The sequence below is a fragment of the Chelonoidis abingdonii genome, chromosome 2 (assembly GCF_003597395.2).
Source record: "Chelonoidis abingdonii isolate Lonesome George chromosome 2, CheloAbing_2.0, whole genome shotgun sequence".
NCBI classification, from domain to species: Eukaryota; Metazoa; Chordata; order Testudines; family Testudinidae; genus Chelonoidis; species Chelonoidis abingdonii.
Genome location: NC_133770.1, coordinates 272,652,434 through 272,672,961, shown reverse-complemented (window position 1 = coordinate 272,672,961; position 20,528 = coordinate 272,652,434). Strand labels below are relative to the sequence as shown.

Genomic DNA, 20,528 nt, shown 5'->3' with positions numbered 1-20,528 from the left:
TGATCAGCTCTGTGAGCTCTCTGTGCTGAGCAATGTCAAAGCAGCAGTCCCCTCCTCTTCCCTCCCCTTCCCCACTCCCTGCAGCAGCAGTCTGCCTGCTGCATGCAAATTCATGAAGCTGTGTTCTTAATGCAGGGCAGAACAGGAGAATTCCATGCTGATAATTTGCTCTTTGTTCCCCAAATGGAGCAGCATGCTCATCTGTCAGATACTTCTCAGAGCTTTGAAAGCAGAGGGCTGCATGCCTGCAGGGCAGCAGAGAGCAAAACAGTGAGCAGAGCAGATACTGGTGGAAGCCAGTTATGTCAACAAAACAAACTCTTGTATAAAAGCAGCAAAGTGTCACTGTGTGCTTTGCTGCAAAAAGCTTTATGCCCTCTTGACATGGTTTTATTTTGTCAGCAAAACAGAGTTTTGCTGCCAAAGGTAGTTTTTTAGTGTGTACACCTCTCCTGTTTTGCTGGCAAAAGGCAGCTTTTGCTGACAAAATTTTGTAGTGTAGACAAGGCCTAAGACTACCCAGACCTACCCTGACAGACCTTTAAAGGCACAATAAATTAGCAGCTTTTGCTTAAAGATAAACCTGAAGGAGAAAAAAAAAAGCCCTGCAATTTAAATTTCCTGAAGTGGATAAAAGTGTGTGTGTGTGAGTGAGAGTGAGAGAGAGAGAGAGAGAGAGAGAGTGCTGCAGATTAGCTGTGAATTATCTTCTGATCAACCTTTGTGTTTTGTGTGTTTATGAAGCAATAGTCTTCCCACGCAAAACAGGTCTATTTTAATGAATATTTCCTCCCACAGATTGCTCCTTCCATGGATAGTGTTGTGTTTAAATTGTTTCCCTTCATTATATTGAAAATAAATTTAAAAAAGATTTTCTGAGAAGTAAATTTTTGGTTTTCCCCATTGTTTACCACATTCATCCCAATTAGAAACCTAGGTTATGGTTACTGCTTTTGAGATGTTTCACAGCCTCCACAGAATGACTCTCATCATCTAATGTGTGTTAGCCACCCTGAGGTAATATCAATTACAAAATGAATAAATAATAAAATTTTAAAAATCTATTATCTCATGGTCATTCCTCAAGCAGAAGACATTAAATGTATCAAATAGATTATTCCTTGTAAGTGGTTCAGTCAGTTCTGATAATTAGTAACACATAAAGGACATTTTTTTTTAAATGACATTTAATTAGTTTTGCCATGATGATGTACTTTTGAACTTCCCTGTCTAGTGATCTTCCTGACCCATTGGTGCCCTTTGCATACAGATCTGACACATTTTATCAAGATTATGTCCCAGATTCAAAAAGAAATTTAAAACCCAATTTTTTCCCATATGCTTCAGTCTTCTTTTTCTTGCCTGATATATGGGTTTAGAATTTGCACCTGTTCTGTAACTTCTAGTTCCTCAAACCTTGGTTATTGGAAATAGTATTTTATTGTTTTCTGAAAGGAAGGGGGGATTCATATCAGTACTTGAGAGAATTGTATGTGTGTATGAGAGAGAGAGAGAGATCGATCTACTGAACTTGTGCTATATTGTAAAATATAAATTATCCAGTGAAAGGAGAGAGAGGCTAAAAATTACACCTGGGAAGTTAGGACTGTATAATTGGTTCTAATGTGGACAAAAACTATACAAGTCTCCCATGTTGCTGACAAAAATTTTTTGGCATATATTATGGAATTTTCCTATCCTGACACCAAACAGCAGCAAGCAACAACAGCACCACCCAGCTGTTGGAGCTAGAGGACTGGTTCCTGGATAAGTGATGCAGTGATGCAGCATTCAGCGTTGTTTATAGGCTAAGAAACAAGCACAGATTGCTCCGAGAAGATCGTTCTGCAAACCTGGGTTGACCAGCAATGGCAAGAAAACTTCTGAGTGGAGAGAGGTTACCTTTTTTCCAAGCTCTGTGCAGAAATGACCTTGGAGCTGCAGTAACAGTATAACAATATGTGGTGCTCCATAGCTATGGAAAAGCAGGTCACCACTGCCATCTGACCATACTAGAATACATCCAGTCTGTTGCCAACCAACTGGCCTGGAGAGAGCAATTTTTGGGTTTATTCTTATGCAGGTCTGCTATGCCACAGAGTCTCATGACCCTATGGGTCTCAAACCTGGGTCTGCAGGGTTCCTAGTAAATTGGCAACTCTCCTATCAAATGGAGAGACCATGACATCTGAAGCAACTTCATGGAGACTTCACCTGGCCATGACTGGAGGAAAACTGGGACCTCTAGTTGTTCAGGGCTTCCTATTAAACCCAAAGAGAGGCACAGGAAGTTATCCTCTCAACTTACCTATGAATGGCTGTTGCTTGGATGCCTCAACGAGCATTTCAGACTCTAACCAGCCTGATTCCTGGTCACATGACTAGAGTCTGACCTTCTGTCCAGACTAATTAATTTGGCTTCTGCCTTATTGCAGGTAACCTGAACACAATCCTCCAGAATTAGGTTGCTAACCATCAGCTCAGCTGCCTGTGTCCCTGCCCGGATATTGGCAAGGTGCTGTCCCACTGAGTCAGAAAAACTAGGTATCGCTCAGGCAATTATTGATGGCTTTGCATACATAGGATTTCCAAATTGTATTGGGGAATTGATGGAAACCATATGCCTATCATCACCCCCTCCCCTCACAAACAAACACACATCAGGGCACAGCATTTTATTAACAGGAAGTGGTATTTCTCCATGGTGCTTCAAGGACTGGTTGACCTCCATATCAGAATCTTTCATAATTCAGTTCTGTTTAGATTAATGGAGAAAGAGTGGAGTCTTCAGTACTTCTGAAAGTTAGTCTCTTTATTCCGTTGTGGGCCTGCCTCTGATCCATTTGAAAGGTAGATGGTGCTGTTTATGAAATAGGCTGGAAGCAGCAGGAGAAAAACAACAACAGTGTTCCCACCATTATAAATGCATATTGTGTTCTGCACAATATTTGAGAGCAAGATAGAAAGTCTTAACAATGGGTGGAATGCTGATGTTCAGAGATGTGTTTCACAGTTCGAGCAGCCAGCAAGTTGTCCCACAGAAAACAGTAAAAAATTAGGAAATATTGTTTGGGATGCATATTGTTCATATTTTGAGTCTCATGTCTGAACGTATGCAGCTATTAGTCAGTGGAGAGGGTATTGGGATAAATAGATTTTGAGCACCGGTATATCGTGTATGGATGGTGGAAATGGAATATTCCCTATGTATTTTTGTGAAACCCTATACATTATCTCAGTGTTGTTTAAATTATTTTCTGAGTTAAATGCAATAATGTCTCATAATGGATGGATTGTAAATGAGTTTGATTATGAAATGACAATAACAAAAACAACAAAATTTAATTGAACGAGTGGGGAAAAATAATTAAAATAAATTTAACTAAACAATCTACAATAATCAACTATAAGCAAACCCTTAATTAAAGCAACAGTGCAAAAAAAAAAACAAAAACTGAAAGTGCAACAGTATAAACTGTACAAACAAAGCAAGGTTGGAGGTGAAGGGAACATAAAGTCAGTGGTGAGTATATCCCTTCCATCTGCCTCTTCTTGCCTATAAAAAAATAGGAAAATAATCTGGTTTTGGTGTTCAAGCAGTTAGAAATGTAAAAAGCAAATATGCAAAATTGGCAAAATTACATAATAACTTTTTTATTAATAAACTAAAGTTTAATTATTTAGACAGGTAAGTGTTAGTTTCCTTTAATATGAGAATGTCTGCTTAACAAAAACTCTAATTTTAAGCACGTGATTGCCAAAGAGCAAACCCTGCCCAGCTTTTCAAGGTGCAATTCTTCAAAACCTAGGGACTTGCATTTTCAAAGAAATCCAACTGAAATTCAGTAGGATTTGGGCATGTAAATTAAGCTTTTTGGAAAATGCAGCCAAGATAGATAAATAACCCTGGTCTAATCTGTTTTGTTTGTATTCTTTTACATATTCTCTATCTTCTTCCTTTGAGCACTTGAAATGTTTTCATGCACCATTAATATCTGTAAAACCATACCCTGTCAAATGCAGAATGCATACTTTAAAAGTTCTGTAATTTTTAACGTATGAGATCCATTCTTTTGCTGACAGGTAAGTGAGTAAACTGAAGAAACACTTTATACAAACGTTAGAATAGGCAGTACTCAGCAATGGGAATTACATATTTGTATGATTCTGTGAGATAAACAGTGCTCTCCCACCAAGCTGAACCCTCTAAGCTACCCTGGTATAGTGCTAGTCCACCAACTTTATATGGGTAGAGGAAACTCTTATGGCAGGGGAATTCCCCACTGTTCCAGACTTTGCAATGGGAAATCACATCTTAGAGTTACTTGAATGTGTCAGTAAAGTAGTGGACAAAGGAGAACCAGTGATGTTTTTATTTAGACTTCCAAAAAGCCTCTGATAAAGTTCATCACAAGAGGCTACTAAGAAGATAAGTAGTCATGATGTGTGCACTCATCTGGAATAAAATATGAAGTACTGCTCACTCCATCTCCAAATGGAGACTGCTGAACCAGAAAGAGTTTAGAGAAGGGTGATGAGAATGATCAAGGGCATAGAAGAATAGAAGAGCTCTCACACAAAGAGAGGTGGAAGATGAATAAGAGGGGTCATGAGGTATGTGCTGGCTGCCACTTCCTGCAGCTCCCATTGGCCTGAAATGGTGAATCATGGCCAGTGAGAGCTGCAATCGTCCAAACCTGCGGACGCTGCTGGTAAACAAACCATCCCGGCCCGCCAGCGTATTTCTCTGATGGGCCATGTGCTGAAGGTTGCCGATCCCTGATTTAGTGTATCCTCATTAGGAAAAAGAGGTACCAAATTGTACAAATCAATCAGAATCACCCTTTCCGTAGGAGGATAACTAAAAAGTACAAACAGAAAGATTAAAATTGATAATTTAAGTCAAATTTTCCTGCTTGTGGATTTAATCATGATTAAAATTGGCAATTTAAATCACTTTGAAATTAAAGCAGTGATATACTGTGGGATTCTTGTACCTTCCTCTGAAGTATATGCTGTGACATGTTGCAGGGTCCCTGACATAGTATGGGGTTCTTATACCTTCCTCTGAAATATCTGGTTCCTATCCACTATTAGAGACAGAATACTGAATTAGTTGGACTTAAGGTTTGATCCTATCTGGCAATTCCTGTTCTTTTGTTCCTTTACACCACTGTAGCGACCATCATCATTATTAGCTATTGGAAGTATCAGTTCTGAGTAAGAGCTCATCAAGACTTATAATATGATGTCAGGAAGCTCCAGTGAATGGGCTTTGCATAAAGGATCTGAAGAGGTTGTGAGGTGCTGAGGGAAAAGAAACTTCTGTCTTCAAATCAGTACTTAAGTGCAGAGCAGCTATGTAACCATTGCAGTTAAGTTAATACAGATTATGGGAGCTTTAGTAACAGATAGGTCTCCTGTATATTTACTGTGTTGTTGGAGATCCATTAGGCACTCCTGTACTTCCTCCAGTGCATCAGCAAACACCTCCAAATGGAGTGTCACTACTTGTCCATGTGTATGCAGGACTCAGAGGGTGGGGGCAATGGTGACTGGATGTGTGTCATGTCTGAATTTGGTTCCTTTTGTTTGTTCTAATTGTGATTTAAATTAGTGACTATCCCTTTGTTCTTGTATTCTGAGAAAGGGTAGATGGAAATTATCAATTTAACTTCTATTTGCTATTCATTTGTGTATGCCTCTACTATTCTTCTTTGAACTAAATACTCCTGATATGAATCTCTTCTTATTTGGAAGTTTTTCTATGCCTCTGAATTTTTTTGTAGTCCATCTCTGAATCCCTTCTTTGTCCACTATTTCTCTTATGAGACAGGGAGACCAGAACTGAATATATTGCAGGTGAAGGCATCCCATCAGCTTACACAGCAGTGTTAAAACATAATCAGCATTATCTTCCATCCCATTTCTTATGAATCTTAATATTTTCTGCACTTCTTTAGTCTACTGCTCTGGATTGAGCATAGAGAGCTCCCTAAATTGATATCTAGTGTCTTTTCTTGGGTGAATACAGTTAATTTTAAACCAATCTATGTGTATTGTGATTCCTTAATATTATTCCTTCCATTGTACATTACCTTGCATATCTCAACCCTGAATTTTATCTTTCAAAATGGTTTCCTCTCACTCAGGCTACATCTGCGTGGCATACCTCTTGCAGTGGCATGCAGAGTACGTGTAACTGTGTGGCTTGATGAACAGCAGGCTGAGTCCACTCTGAAGTATGTAGCAGCATGTGTCAGTGAAAGGCTATGCTAAGGGGGAGCCAGCAAGCAAAGGATCAGCAGATCCTGGCTGCTGGACCCGTTCCCTGCTGTCTTCCCATTGCTAGAGCTTTCCCCTGCTTTAGACAGCTAGGAGAGCCTTTCCTAGCTGCAGAGAGAGACTCCTATAGCAAGGAGCTGCTGGTGCTTTTCAGAGTTTCGATGGTTTCTTTACTGCCTAGGCAGTGTCTTTCCGTCTACATTGCTATTTATACCCATACTGAGGGGCATGTAGTGTATGCGTTCTACGTGCCGCTGAGAGGAGTGTGCCATGTAGATGTACTTTCAGCTTTGGTACAAGCATCTGCAGGTTAGTATTTTGTTTGAACTTGTGTTGGGCCCCAGCCTATTTATGTCGGTTAGGGATTATTAGTTCTCAGGTATAATAATACTTTAAATGAATATTGCTAACTATTTTATTGATGATCATTTTAGCAAAAACATTTGACTGCTATGGAATTATTTGCTGATCTTGACCACAATACCACCGCCATCTGACTCTGATGCCTTTCATCCCAAAGCACTTCACAAAGTGTATACATGGTACTGTAGCACTGCTGCCTTGCAACTTTTGTTCAAAACTTATGGAAAGAGAACTTTAGTACAGTGATGCTAGTGCAGCTCCTTTGTCTTACAAAAGTTATTGAAGAATTTGATGTTCTCACACATAGAGTGGCTGAGCTTTTACAGAAATTATGGTGCCATAATTCATAGATACAGCAATGTCTGTGGCCAAGTGCAGTGTGCTTTTAATGTGTTAGTTAGATTCCATTTTTTTGTCTTTCCCGTTTTTGTCATCTGAGATCCAAGAAATCATCAGGGTTGATTCAGTAGGGTGATTTATTTTCTCCTCCTTATAAAAGGAAACCCAGTCATTTTGATCAGCACAAAATAAAAGCAGGAAATGTCATCTTGGTTATATCTTCCTTTTAAGATAAAGTGAGCGTCCAACATCAAATGTAGACCTGCAACAAATTGGAGCAACTCTCCTGTTTAAATTTCTTCAACAGAATATGACACACTTTCCCTCCTCCCCCTCGCCACCCAAAGCTGCTTCTTAAATCCATTCTGCAAAGCGCTCTAAAGAGTTGCTGCTGGGCTCATAATTCAGATTATACGTATTAAAGTATACTTCAGTCATAATTCAGTCCCTTCAGTATTTATTGTCTTATTTTCCTGAATCTCTCATCACTGCATGTGAAGGGGGTGGGGGGATTGAGAGGGAGAAGAACAAGATTAAAAGCTTTGGGGAATCAGTTTGTTGTCCGCTAAATTTAGATTCTCTTATTCAGGTAGCTGTTGACTTGAAGTCTATTACTTCTGTTGCTCAAAGATGAAATCCTTTTAGGAATGCATAATTTGCTTCCCAATCAAGCTTTTGCTGTGCTGTTTCCTCTTCTGACCAGGGGATATGATCACCATCACAGAATATGAAATTGCCATTTACAGATCTTGTCTTCTCCATGACTGAGACCCTGGGGGGTTCCTCTTTGAAGAAAAAAGAGGGTCAAATTTCAGCTCATAATTGAACATCGTACTTTCCCATAATTATCTGTAGTAAGCTTTTTGTTATCTGAATAATGAGAAATCACACACAATCCTTTTAATATTCTTAATGTGACAAAATCCTATTTATTTCAGATTTGTTTGCAAATGATTAAACCCAAACAAAATGTATTTCACTTCTCAGTTGCAGTAACAGTGGAGTTTAAAGGGATTACAACATTCAAATAAAAAACAAACTATTGTTTAAACTCATTTGTTCTTTGAAGAGCTACATAACATTTTATATATATACATGAGCAAAGAAACCTAACTATTATTTGTTACAAGATCAAGTAACCAATGAAACCAATATTTCCCTTTCAATGTTAATTACTGAGAATTAAAAAAAATCTTTAGCTGACCTTTTAATTTTTGGCAGGATCGTGAAGAACAATTTTTTTACTTACCTGTATCTCCCCGTTATATACAGAACCAGGGTTTGGAGTAAAGATCACAAGATGTTTCTTACTGTTAATCTCATTTTTCACTTTCTCACTTATGAACCTATTTTTCTTCAAGCTATCGTTTCTGGAATAATAAAATACAGTGGATTCTTGTCCACTATATTTTAAAGGAATGTTTGCCATTGACTGTAGTGGAGCCAGAATTTTGCCCATAGTATATAAAATCTAAGCAAGGTAACTTCATAGAATAAGACATTAAAGCCATCCAAAAATTTTTGGGCACATTTTTAAATCTTGACTCCTCTTTCTAACATAGTCTCCCCTCACTGTTCCTCTGTTTCTCCTCTTTTATCCCTACAATGATAATTTTATTTTCTCCCCCTTCTATTTGTCTTTATTTTTCTTCCTCTCTTTATTTGTTTCCCCTTCAGTTTCTGTCTCTCTCTTTTTTCCCCTTCCCTTCTTAACACTTTCTATCTCCTTTGAGTCCCTTTTCCAAACACCTAATTTACATCTATACTGGTTTCAATCTTGTGAATTCTATTACACTCAGTATCATAATATAGTTATTCTTTCAGAATCTGTGTACATGGATATCCATCCCAGTTTTGTTTTATGGTTTAATAGGTTATTAATTTGTTATGTTCACATCCGCATGATTGGATGTTAATGGTATCAGGAGTGTTTTAGTGTATTTTAAGCTGAAACTATTTCGGAGAAGCATTTTAATCAGAACCCCTCCACAGTGTTTCAGAGTCAGAGTGAAGAATAACTTTTCTTGTGGCCAACAGTGTCCATTGGGGTAGTGCCCACACTTTGCGTGTCCTCATGCCTTCAATCCAGAGCATAAAAAGGCACTTGTTAAAAGTAACAAGAAGGGTTTCTTCAGGTATGTTAGCAACAAGAAGAAAGTCAAGGAAAGTGTGGGCCCCTTACTGAATGAGGGAGACAACCTAGTGACAGAGGATGTAGAAAAAGCTAATGTACTCAATGCTTTTTTTGCTTCTGTCTTCACGAACAAGGTCAGCTACCAGACTGCTGCACTGGGCAGCACAGTATGGGGAGAAGGTGACCAGCCATCTCTGGAGAAAGAAGGAGTTTGGGACAATTTAGAAAAGCTGGGTGAGACAAAATCCATGGACCAGATGCTCTGCATCCGGGGTGCAAAGTAGTTGGCTGATGTGATTGCAGAGCCAATGGCCATTATCTTTGAAAACTCAAGGAATCAGGGAGGTCCGGATGATGAAGGCTATATGCAGTGCTCATCTTAAAAAGGAAGAAGGAGTATCCGAGGGAACTACAGGCAGTGAGCTTCACCTCAGTCCCTGGAGAAATCATGGAGCAGGTCCTCAAGGAATCTCAATATCTGAAGCCCCTAGAGGAGAGAAAGTGATCAGGACAGTTCAGCATGGATTCACAAATGCAAGTTGCCGCTAACCTAATTGGCCTTCTCACGATGAGATTAAAATGGCTTTGCTGTGGAATGAGGGGAAAGCTGTGGATCCAATTTATTCCTTTGACTTTAGCAAAAGCTTTTGATATGGTCTCCCAGAGTTTTTCTTGCAGCCACACTTAAAGTATGGACTGTGATGAATGGACTATAAGTGGATAGAATGCTGGCTAAATCATTGGCTCAGTGGGTAAGTGATTATGTCTCCATGTCTAGTTGGCAGCCGGTATCAAGCGGAGTGCCTCAAGGTTGGTCCCGGGGCCGGCTTTTTTCCAATATCTCTTTTATTAATGATCTGGAGGATTGCGTGGACGCTGCACTTTCAGCAATTGCAGATGCATAAACTGGAAGGAGTGGTAGATATGCTGGAGGGGTAGGTATAGATACAGAGGACCTGGAAAATTAGAGGATGGGCCAAAAGAATCTCTGATGAATTCAACAAGGACAAGTGGCAGAGTCCTGCACTTAGGAAGGAAGAACCATGGCACTGCTACAGACTAGAGGACTGAATGTCTAGGCAGCAGTTCTGGCTGAAAAGGACCTAGGTTACAGGGACGAGAAGCTGGAGATGAGTCAGCTGTGCCTGTTGCATTGTGAGCTGTATAAGTGTGACATTGCCAGCAGATGAGGGACGTGATCATTCCCTCTATCACATTGATGAGCCTCTCTGGAGTACTGTGGGCCCACACTACACGGAAGAAGGGAAAATATAGAAAGAGTCAAGTGAGGGCACCAAAATGTTTAGAGGGCTGACATTATGAGGAGAGGCTGGGGAACTGGATTGTTAGTCTACAGAAAAGAATGAGTGGGGATTCGATAGCTGCTTTCAGCTACCTGAAAGTGGGTTCTAAAAGGATGGTTGCTGTCTCTGGTGCAGAGACAGATAAAGGAGCAATGGGTCTCAGGCAGGGGGAGGTTCTAGGTTGGATATAAGACAACTATTTCACTAGGAGGGTGATGAAGCACTGGAATGGGTTACCTAGGGAGGTGGTGGAATCTCCTTTCTTAGAGGTTTTTAAGGTCAGGCTTGACAAAGCCCTGGCTGGGATGATTTAGTTGGAAATTGGTCCTGTTTTGAGCAGGGATTGAACTAGATGACCTCCTGAGGTCCCTTCCAACTCTGATATTCTATGATTCTATGACCAGCAGTCCATCCCCAACCACTACTGAGTTCTTTCTTGCCAGCTGTGGCTGTGAGTTAGAATTTGCAGTGACTGCTTCTTTGTACACTGTGTGCCCTTCTTTTATATGTAAATTCTGTAAATGAATAGTTAGGTGCTTAGTTATATTAGGGCTTGTCTATACTTATAGCACTTCAGTGGTGCAGCTCTGTCACTGTACCAGGAAGGAAAGACAAAATATACTGCAGAGCCTTCTATTCCTTATCAATAAACCTTTGGGATCTGATAGCTCTAAGGAATCTGATAGTCAGAATAGGGGACCAGAATAGGCTCTGACTATGTCCAGATCCAAAAAACCCTTTAGATCTGAGACAAGAACTTCAGCTCTGCGCCAGGCTCTAGTTACAAATCAATTGTAGTCCCCAGATCCTTGGGTCTGACTTTAGCCACAGTACATTCCTCATCAGTCCTGTATCTGGACAAGCATCATAGGATATGCAAAATATGTTGGGAGCATCTAACTCAGTGCGAGGAAGAGAGAGGACAAATGAAAGCATGTATTCAGTGGCTCCTCTGATCACTTACAAATCATAGATTCGAAATTTAAATACTCAGGATCTCAAGATGGATCCAAGAGTATGGATTCAATGGTGAGACCTTTGAGTCCATTAGGGCAAGGCCAACTACATGTAACAGAGGTTACAGCTCAAATTCATCTGGATCCTTGTCCTTCTTCAGATCTGATCATATCAAATTTCCTGCTGGACAAAAGACCAAAGTGAGAAGTGCAGAGAGAGAGAGGTCTCCAAAATCATTACCCACCACCTCAGACCCCTATAGTGTTAGCAGGGAAGACATGTCCTTCATTTTTGAGACTCCTTTTGGGGTTGGGGTCCCTACATTGTAAATCTCACCAATGGCTTCTATATCAGATCCAGGGTTGGATTTGCAATTGGAGGTTGAACTGGATCCTGTGATTATGTGGATACCAAATTGGAGAAGTTGGTAGGCCTGGCCTGTGTTTGCTTACGCTTTCTGTCTACTCTTGCCTGACTAGAAGGTCAAAATGTCTGATGGTGGAGCAACATCCTACACAATCTGTGGATCTGAGCAGGATACAGATCTGAGAGTTACAGTATTCTACCTTCTCCACGCTTTCAAACAGGGGCATTCTCAGAAGAGGATTACTAGGAGGGACCTCCACAGGATGACTTCCAACATGATGTCACAGAGATACAGAGTGGCTCATCTCTTGATGGCAACATCAAGATAGTGACAGCATTGTCTCCTGCTGAGGATGCAATTCAATTTCATGAATTGGTTGATAGGATGACATCAACTTTAAAATTGTTATCTGTAGCTGTATAGCTTTGGAGAAGCCTTCAAATCCAGTTTTTGGGGTTCTGGCATCTACTGCCAAGGCTAAAGTCTCCTTGCTTATATTAGAAGGGCTGTGGCAACTGGCAAAATCCCTTTGGTCCAAACCATCTTCATATCAATCAATCTCTAAAAAGATGGACAAATTATATCAAATCCCACAGGAGAGATTTTCTTGTTTTTATGTACACCCTCGTTCAAACACTTTGGTTATAGCAGCAACACTGCAAAAGTCTAGATCAAGTTTTCAACTTTCTACCCACATGGATACAGAGATTCCTTAGGCAGAATATGGGTTTTGTCTGCATCCTGAAACATTCACATAGCTAGCTACCAAGCAGTTATGACTAGCTATCAGTTTCAGTTATGGGAGGTGTCTATCTTTACCAAATTTACCAGAAAAGCAGAGGAAATTAACATTATTCCTTGTTAAGGAGGGCCAAAACATGGCCAAGCATGCTCATAGCACATCATTCATGACCCCGTCACTGCATGGAATTTGAATTTAATATGAACTCAGCACATGAATCTCCATTTGAGCCATTAGGGAATTGCTCTGTCTTTCATCTTTCTATAAAGACAGCATTTATAATAATGATAACTTCCACTAGAAAAATTAGTGAGCTACACACATTGATGGCAAACACTCCCCTACTACTTTGTATAAAGACAAGTGATTCTTAGACCACATCCTCAGTTTATTCTGATGGTAGTTTCAGATTTCCATGTTAATCAGAGTATCAATGTACCTGTGTTTTTTTCCCCTCAACCTCATACAAGTAAAGCAGATTCTAAATTACATTCTTTAGATGCAAAAAGAGTGTTCTTATATTATCTAGGTACAACTAAGGTCTTTGGGCCATCTCCTGTGTTCATTTGTTTCATATACTGTACTTAGAAAGATTGAGCCATTTCAGCACTTTCCCTATATAGATGGGTCAGGGATTACTGGGAAGCTTAGAAATGCTTCATAAACTGTGCAGGCCAATGTCCTGTATGTACATGTAGTTAATGAAGAGGATCTCCATAAGTCTGGAGGTCTTTGTGAAAGGACAGTAAGAGGATTTATCGTAGCTCTTAAAAGAATCACAATAGTTGAGCATATTATGTAATGTTAAAAATTCTTCTGTGGATCTCAGACTATGCATCGTACAACAAAATATTTTATTCAAAATGCATTGGATACCGCAGAGGTTGTGCAAGCGAAAGGCCTTATTCTCTATTTGTTGGTGTTGTAACAAGTTAAAAAGAAACCTAGATGCATATGCTAGGAGACTGGCCAACAGTCAGACAGCTGTGGAAAAAAAATGGACAAGAGTTAAAATGGTGCTCAGCTTCGGCAGTCAAATCTCAGGTGAAAATTATGTCATAGGTTACTTACCTGCTAAACTGCGTTTAAAACCACCACAAAATCTTTGGTTCTTGAGGACTCAGATGCTCACCAAGCACCTGGTTAACTAAAATGGAAAAGTAGGCTTATATTTAGGGTAGAACAGTGACATATGGATCTTTCTGAGTTAGTAGCCAAAGAAATAATAGCTTATCACTATAAACAGCAATTATGTGAATTTGAAGAAAGTTGGACCCCGTTTCTAGATACATTTGGATAAAAAAATATTGAGATCGCCCAAAGAATGACAAATCTTCATTACTCCTAACCTCACTTCATTTTCCCTCCCCTGTCCTCTACTTCCCTCCTCTCACTATTCATGTACATAGTTCATTTTATTACTGTTACCTCTTCCCTAACATATTGTGTCTATGTAGTATTGTTTGGTTATGTATTGTCTGTCTTACAGCTTTGACAAGTTGTAAAATTGTGTGATTATGTAATTCTGTTGGAGATTCTGTGAGGATTGAAGTATTTGGAAACATATAAAAGCTGTAAGTTATTTGCATTTTTGTACTTTTCATTGTTCCTTTATGAAAATCAGTTAAACAAACAACCAAAAACAAACAAGCAAACAAAAAACAATGAGATGGATCTACAAAGGAAGCAACATCACTTTCCCAGGAGGAGGTCCAGTACTTTCACTGGTGTGTCAATTCACTTGCCTCCTTCAAGGGACAGGCAGTGGATTTGACTGCTCACTTGAGAGCTTCAGAGCTTCTCATATCCTCTTTTTGGGAACCATTTATACCATTTCTGTGGCTTTGAAACACCATCATCACAAACCAGCAGATTCTGGACATTGTAGAGGTTGAATATAGCATCCAGTTCCAGTCTCTTTCCCACTATCAACCACCTTCTCCGTTCCTATCCAGGGACCCCTCTCATGAGAGTGTCCAACATCTAACAATGCAATCTCTTCATTTTTGGAGCAGTAGAAACAATCTCATAATGAGGCTTATTCCCTTTACTTCCTCATTCCCAAAAAGTGGAGGAAGGTAGTCTTGACATAAGACTGCTAAACACCTTCATTAGAGAGCTCAAGTTTCAGATGGTGTCACTTGCTTCTATTATCCTATCCGTAGATCTGAATGATTGATACACTGTTCAAAGTCTCCAGGATGCCTATGTTCACAGTGTGGTCTACGCAGCCCATAGACGGTATCCTTTGTTCCTATTGGGTGATTGTCATTGCTTGCACAGCGTCTTACCATTTCGCCTGTTGATACCCCTCAGAGATCATGAAGTGCCTTCTGGTAGTGGCGTCTTACCTGAGGAGAATGAGAATCCAAGTTTTCTCATACTATACAGCTGGCTGATTTGTGGAGAATCTCATCAATAAGTAACAGACTTCACCCTCCATAGTCAAGTTCTATTTTCCTGACTAGCTCTGAAAATAAGAAAAGACATGTCAGTACTGACCCCAGCACAAAAAAAAATAAATGAGTTCATTAGGGTCATTCTGGACTCCATGATAGTGATGACATGTCTTCCCTTTCCTCCCTCCCAGCCTCCTTCCTCCCAAAAATCATGCCATGCTTGTCCTGTGCACCCATCTTCCGAAGAACAACTGCGAGAACATATCTCAGACTACTGGGGCATATGGCATCCTGACTCAGCATGCCAGACTTTACCTTCACTGAGTGCAAGAGTGGTTGAAGTCTATATCCATCAAGCAATCATCATCTGGACCTGTTGGTTCATGCTCCACCTCGAGTCCTGTTGACATTAAAGTGGTGGACAGACCCAGCAAAAGCCTGCAAAGGGATTCCATTCTTCCTTCCTCTTCCATTGAAAGCTCTGGTGATGAATCCATCTATGCTTGGCTAGGGAGCACATCTGGACAACTTGCTAATGCAGGACTTGTGGATCTCATGAGAATCAGCCTTTCACATAAACATCCTGGAGCTGAGCCATTTACAATGCTTTCACAGTTTTTCACAGTCACAAAAAGGCTTCCCATATAGGTCATGACAGACAATACTACTGATATATTTGACTTGAAAAAACAGAGCAAAGCAAGATCCAATCCCCAGTGTCAGGAAGTGGCATGTCTCCGGAACTTTTGCATATGATTCATCTTCCAGGAATTCCAAATGTTCTGCCAGATTGCTTCTGTGGAAAGTTTGTTGATAACTATGAGTGGTCCATGCCAGATGACATAATTGGATTGATATTCAGCAAGTGAGGTTTTCCTACCATGGACTGTCTTGCCACGAGGGAGAATAGAAAGTGCCATCACTCAGGGTCTGCTTCAGATGCATTCTTGATTCTAGGGTTCTGCATCTTCTCTTCGTGTTTTTCCAATTCCATTAATATTAGCAGTCCTCAAGAAGCTCAGCCTGGAAGGAGGCAAAATAATGATAATCCTCGCCTGGCCAAGGCAGTTTTGGTATACTAATCTTCAAATCTTATCTGAACAGCCTATGATAATCTTGTGACAGTTATGGCAATTTCCTGCAATATCTCTGGGAGATCTTAACTGTATTAAGTTTAGGTATCCCTGTGGGCCAGAGATTTTACGGTGGACCACAGCCTTCCAGGAACTAAGAATAGTGATGATTGACTAGGTAAATTCACTAAGGCTGGAACATCTTCAAAGAGATACCACAACCTTGAGAGACTTGCCATATACTGGTTCATACTGGATTCTCCAGAGCACAAGAAACAAAGAAAGGAATTTTGGACACATAGCCTGAGTTTAAACTGACTTAGAGCAGGGTTTTTTTTTGTGTGGGTTTGTGTGTGGGTTTTTTTTTAAACCAGGAGTGGACAGAACTTTCTATTGGGTGGAGAGGGGATGGGGGATGGATAATCCTTAGGGAAAGTTTGGAAGAAGTGACATTGGCCAAATCCCCTGCTGAATCTGTGAGAAATGATCCCTGGTAAGCTATTAGGATGGCTTAAGGATAGTAGGGTAGCTTAAGTATGGCATGGTATGGTACCTTAAGCTATTAGGATAGTAGGGTTTTTATTGCTTTTAGTATGTTTTCTCTGTAGTGCTTTTATCTTAAAATAAATGTCTTGCTTAGAAAGTCCCAAGCCATAGCAGCCCGGAGCTATGGGGTGAAGGCCAGAGACCCTGTTACCTCCAAAATCTAGAGCACCCTGCCTATACCCTACCGAGGACTCAAGGTGTGATCCAGTCAATTTAGGTACCCCCACCCTTTCCCTCCTGAGGGCTCAGGGTGTAAGGCACCTACTGCCCAACATGCAATGAATTACCAGAGCCCAAAAGGAAGGCTTTAGGCACTGAGCTTCCTCTTTTAAACCCTGCATTCCCAGGGGATGAGTCAGCGACCATGCTGCCCCTTTTTGCAGAAATTTTCATGTCCCCTCCTCCCTAAACATAAAGCACCGTTCCCTTCAATTGTCCAGCAATCCAAACACCCTGTTCCCTCAGCTTAAAGTTGCAGGTCATTGTAATAAATCATATTATCTTTATTAGGATTTTGCAGTTAAGTTGTGGGTCATAGTTCCGTGTTATGTATGAAAAATACATCATCTCTTAAAAATTACAGCTACTCTGGTTAATGCATTTTCTGAGAATTTGCAGGTTAATCTGTTACTTAGCTAAAATAAGTAAAAATGTAGGTACTGAAAGAAATTTTGCATCACGTTAGACTTTGTTTTGTCCCTAATGATCTTAATAACATAATAGTAGACTCTTCAAACTACTCTTATGGTTTAAATTCACTGAAACTTTGTCTTAATCTACTTTGAAGGTTTTTTTTTTAAAGGATTAATGATAGCTTTTTTGTTGTTATTCATCATAATTGAGAGTTTCTTCTTCAACAGAGGTTGAAGAATATTGTTCTAGAGAACACCGAATGAAGAATTGCACCCTTTCAAAATGACACCTATCTCCCATTGTTCTAAATACAGCTAAGGACACAGGCTGTCCTTAGCAAAATGGCCACAGCCTACATTTACCTGCTTCTCTCCACTTTCTGAAAACATAGGGGTCTATTAGCTTCCGTAATGGAAAAATAGGAGGCAGTGATCATTTTGAAAGGAGTATCTTAGTTGGCTTCAGTCCCATTGAGAACAATGGGAAATGGTCGCCATTTTGAAAGAGGGTGGTTCTTCATGAGTAACTCGGAAGAAGACAACTTTATGCATCAGCCTCTACTGAAGGAGAATTTTCAATTGTGAAAAATAATTGCAAAGATGACCACTAATCCTTAATTTTCTTTTCAAAAATACCCATTACACCAGCTGTACTCAACAATAAGGTCAGGAAGGAGGGGAGACACTAGAGATTTCACTAGTGTGTTTACATATGTCTATATCGCAGAACGTGGGAGGAACTGGTGTGTTTGTGTGCACACTCACAGGGAATGTAGGGTTATGCAAGAAGGATGATTTGGGGGAAAGGGAGTCTGTGGAGGAGAATTTGGAGAACAGAAGAGAAGAGGAAGTTGGGCCATGCCCTCTGGGTGCTTTGGCTGCTCTAGTGATTTTTACACAGCTTATCTGGCCACTATGCACTTGTTGATTTCTGTGGCTCCAGGCAAAGTGTACTTTTCACTTTAAAAGTTAAAAATAATGAAAACAAACTTTTAAGATTGATAGCATATATGTATTAAGATCGTTACCAGTATGGCTTGGTATAATTCTTTTGTGTTTCTTGTTTGGTATGTAAAATAATGAACCAAGGAAATTTCCCAGCATAAAAACAAAGCATAACTATGGTAAAATGGAGTTAAAGCTGAGAGTGCATACCAGTGCTTTAGGGTCAAATATATTACATGGAGGATGTAACTATCCCACAAACAAGCTATATAAACCCAGGAAATTCAAAGTTCAGCTTAAATTTAAAATAAATCCAAATTTAAGATATGGAATTGCACAGTTAGGACACCCACATAACCTTAACTGTGTCCTAAAGTGACACAAGGAGCAGTAGGGGGCAAGGGTGAATCTGTTCTGGGACCACAAACACTAAAACATCTTAATCATAATCATATGACTGTTACAAGGTATCACTACAAGTCAGAGTTAAGGTTATTTGGTGCCTTAACTACACCAAAATTCACCCACAAAAGCTTATGCTCCAATATGTCCGTTAGTCTATAAGGTGCCACAGGACTCTTTGTCACTTTTTACAGATCTAGACTAACACAGCTACCCCTCTGATACTTAAATTTCTTTTGGTTTTACCTTAACTGTTAATTATCTGGTTTAATAATGTTTGTTTTGGGAATAATTATGTTTTGGGAATAATTACATCACTGTAATGTATTGTTTTCTAAATTACTAATATGTAGTCTCAATTTTAATCCCTCTGAATGGAGGTCTCGTCTGGGAATTATTTTCTCTTTCCTCTTTTATTATTTAGATTACTGCTATTTTATTAGGTTGGTAAATTTTGAACTTATCACTTTTTATTTTACTCCATAATTTATACCATCCACCTATTCTTATTAAATTTATATTAGAGGTGTTTTTGGTATGTTTTTGTAGGCAGATCTTCCATGTGACTTCCAAAGTATTATTATTTTCATTTAATTTTTGTCTTCAATAATTTTTTTAAAAAATAACAAAGATGAACTAAAAAACAAACAAGCAGAAAATAGAGACTTGTTAAAATATTTTTAATTATTGTCTTTATAATTATCATCAGATTTAAAAATTAATGTATATTATTTAGCATAGTTTATTAAACTATTTTATACATTTATAAATATTTGTGGAATCTGCAGGTGAAGAAATTCTAATCATCCAATGTCATGAATTTATTTTATAGCAATACTCTAGATAACAACAAATCTTAATGTTTTATTAGATTGCATTAACTTTCCCATACTGTTATTTGAAATATTTATATTCTCTATTAAGCTATACCTCAACATTCTGTTTTACCTACAGCTGAATGTGGAGCCTCTGCAACAAATAATGAAGGAATTTTGCTGTCCCCCAATTACCCACTCAACTATGAAAACAACCATGAATGCATTTATAGTATTCAGGTACAAGCAGGGAAGGGAATCAATGTTTCAGCCAGAACTTTTCACTTAACACAAGGAGATGTTCTTAAGGTAAGTTGTCATTTTTGTAATGTGTCTATGTTATTTCTAAACACATCATGCTTTCATGCCATTGTAATGTTCATCTGTTTATAGTATTACAATCTTATGTGAATTTATATTAATAATTGCCTTTATAGTAACATATCTTCTATCTAAAACAATTTGATATGGAATAAGTCAAACTTTTCCCTTCTCTGCAGTCTCCCATTCCTTTACATGTCCATTCTCTGACCATATAGCCATGTTTTTATAGCCATGAAAACATTTTAAGACCAAGTATACTCTGCAGTCTTAAATCTGTATGTAAGTTTACCACTCCCAATGTTACATACTGATCTTTTAACAGGGTTGCATGTCTCCTATGACTCATGTTTTTGCATCACAATTTTCAAGTTTTGTACTTGTCTAGGAAGTAATATTTTTCCTCTGTCCAATTAGATTGAGAGGCTGAATTTTATAAGGTTCTTGACTGGCACACAAGGAATGCACTTATAAGGGGTCTGGAATTGCATGGTTTGAAGCACCTTCTGCAAAATGTTGAGCACCATCAATTCCAGTTGGGCTCCCAGCACTTTTAAAAATTGATCTCAAATACTAACATTATTAATTTGATGTAGAGCTATCACCCTAACAACTACGAGTTTTTTAAAAATGTTTGTTAGGTACTTTTTTTTTAATGAATAGACTAACAACATGTTTACATTTATCCCTGAATACATTGCTTAGAGATTTACATTCCATGTTAAACATTAGAAACACTATTTCTAATAGGCAAATTGGCAGAAACAAACAAAACAGCAAAGAGTAGTCCCAGGTTTTAGGAAGAAGCAAAACAAAACACAAAACTAAAAATCAAATGTTAACTCCATCAAATCTAACACAAATGAACTACTTCAAAGGAATACCAAAAAATGCAGAAATTACA

General features: G+C 39.0%; 1 protein-coding gene across 4 annotated transcripts in view; it reads left to right on the top strand.

Moving 5' to 3' along the window:
• CSMD3 (CUB and Sushi multiple domains 3) overlaps window positions 1-20,528 on the top strand; it is a 1,318,842-nt gene that overhangs the window by 894,082 nt on the left and 404,232 nt on the right. For all 4 annotated transcript variants that reach the window (XM_075063193.1, XM_075063192.1, XM_075063195.1 and 1 more), the window contains one exon: window positions 19,443-19,612. In XM_075063193.1, the coding sequence (XP_074919294.1) occupies window positions 19,443-19,612 (170 nt within the window). The remainder of the gene's footprint in view (window positions 1-19,442; window positions 19,613-20,528) is intronic.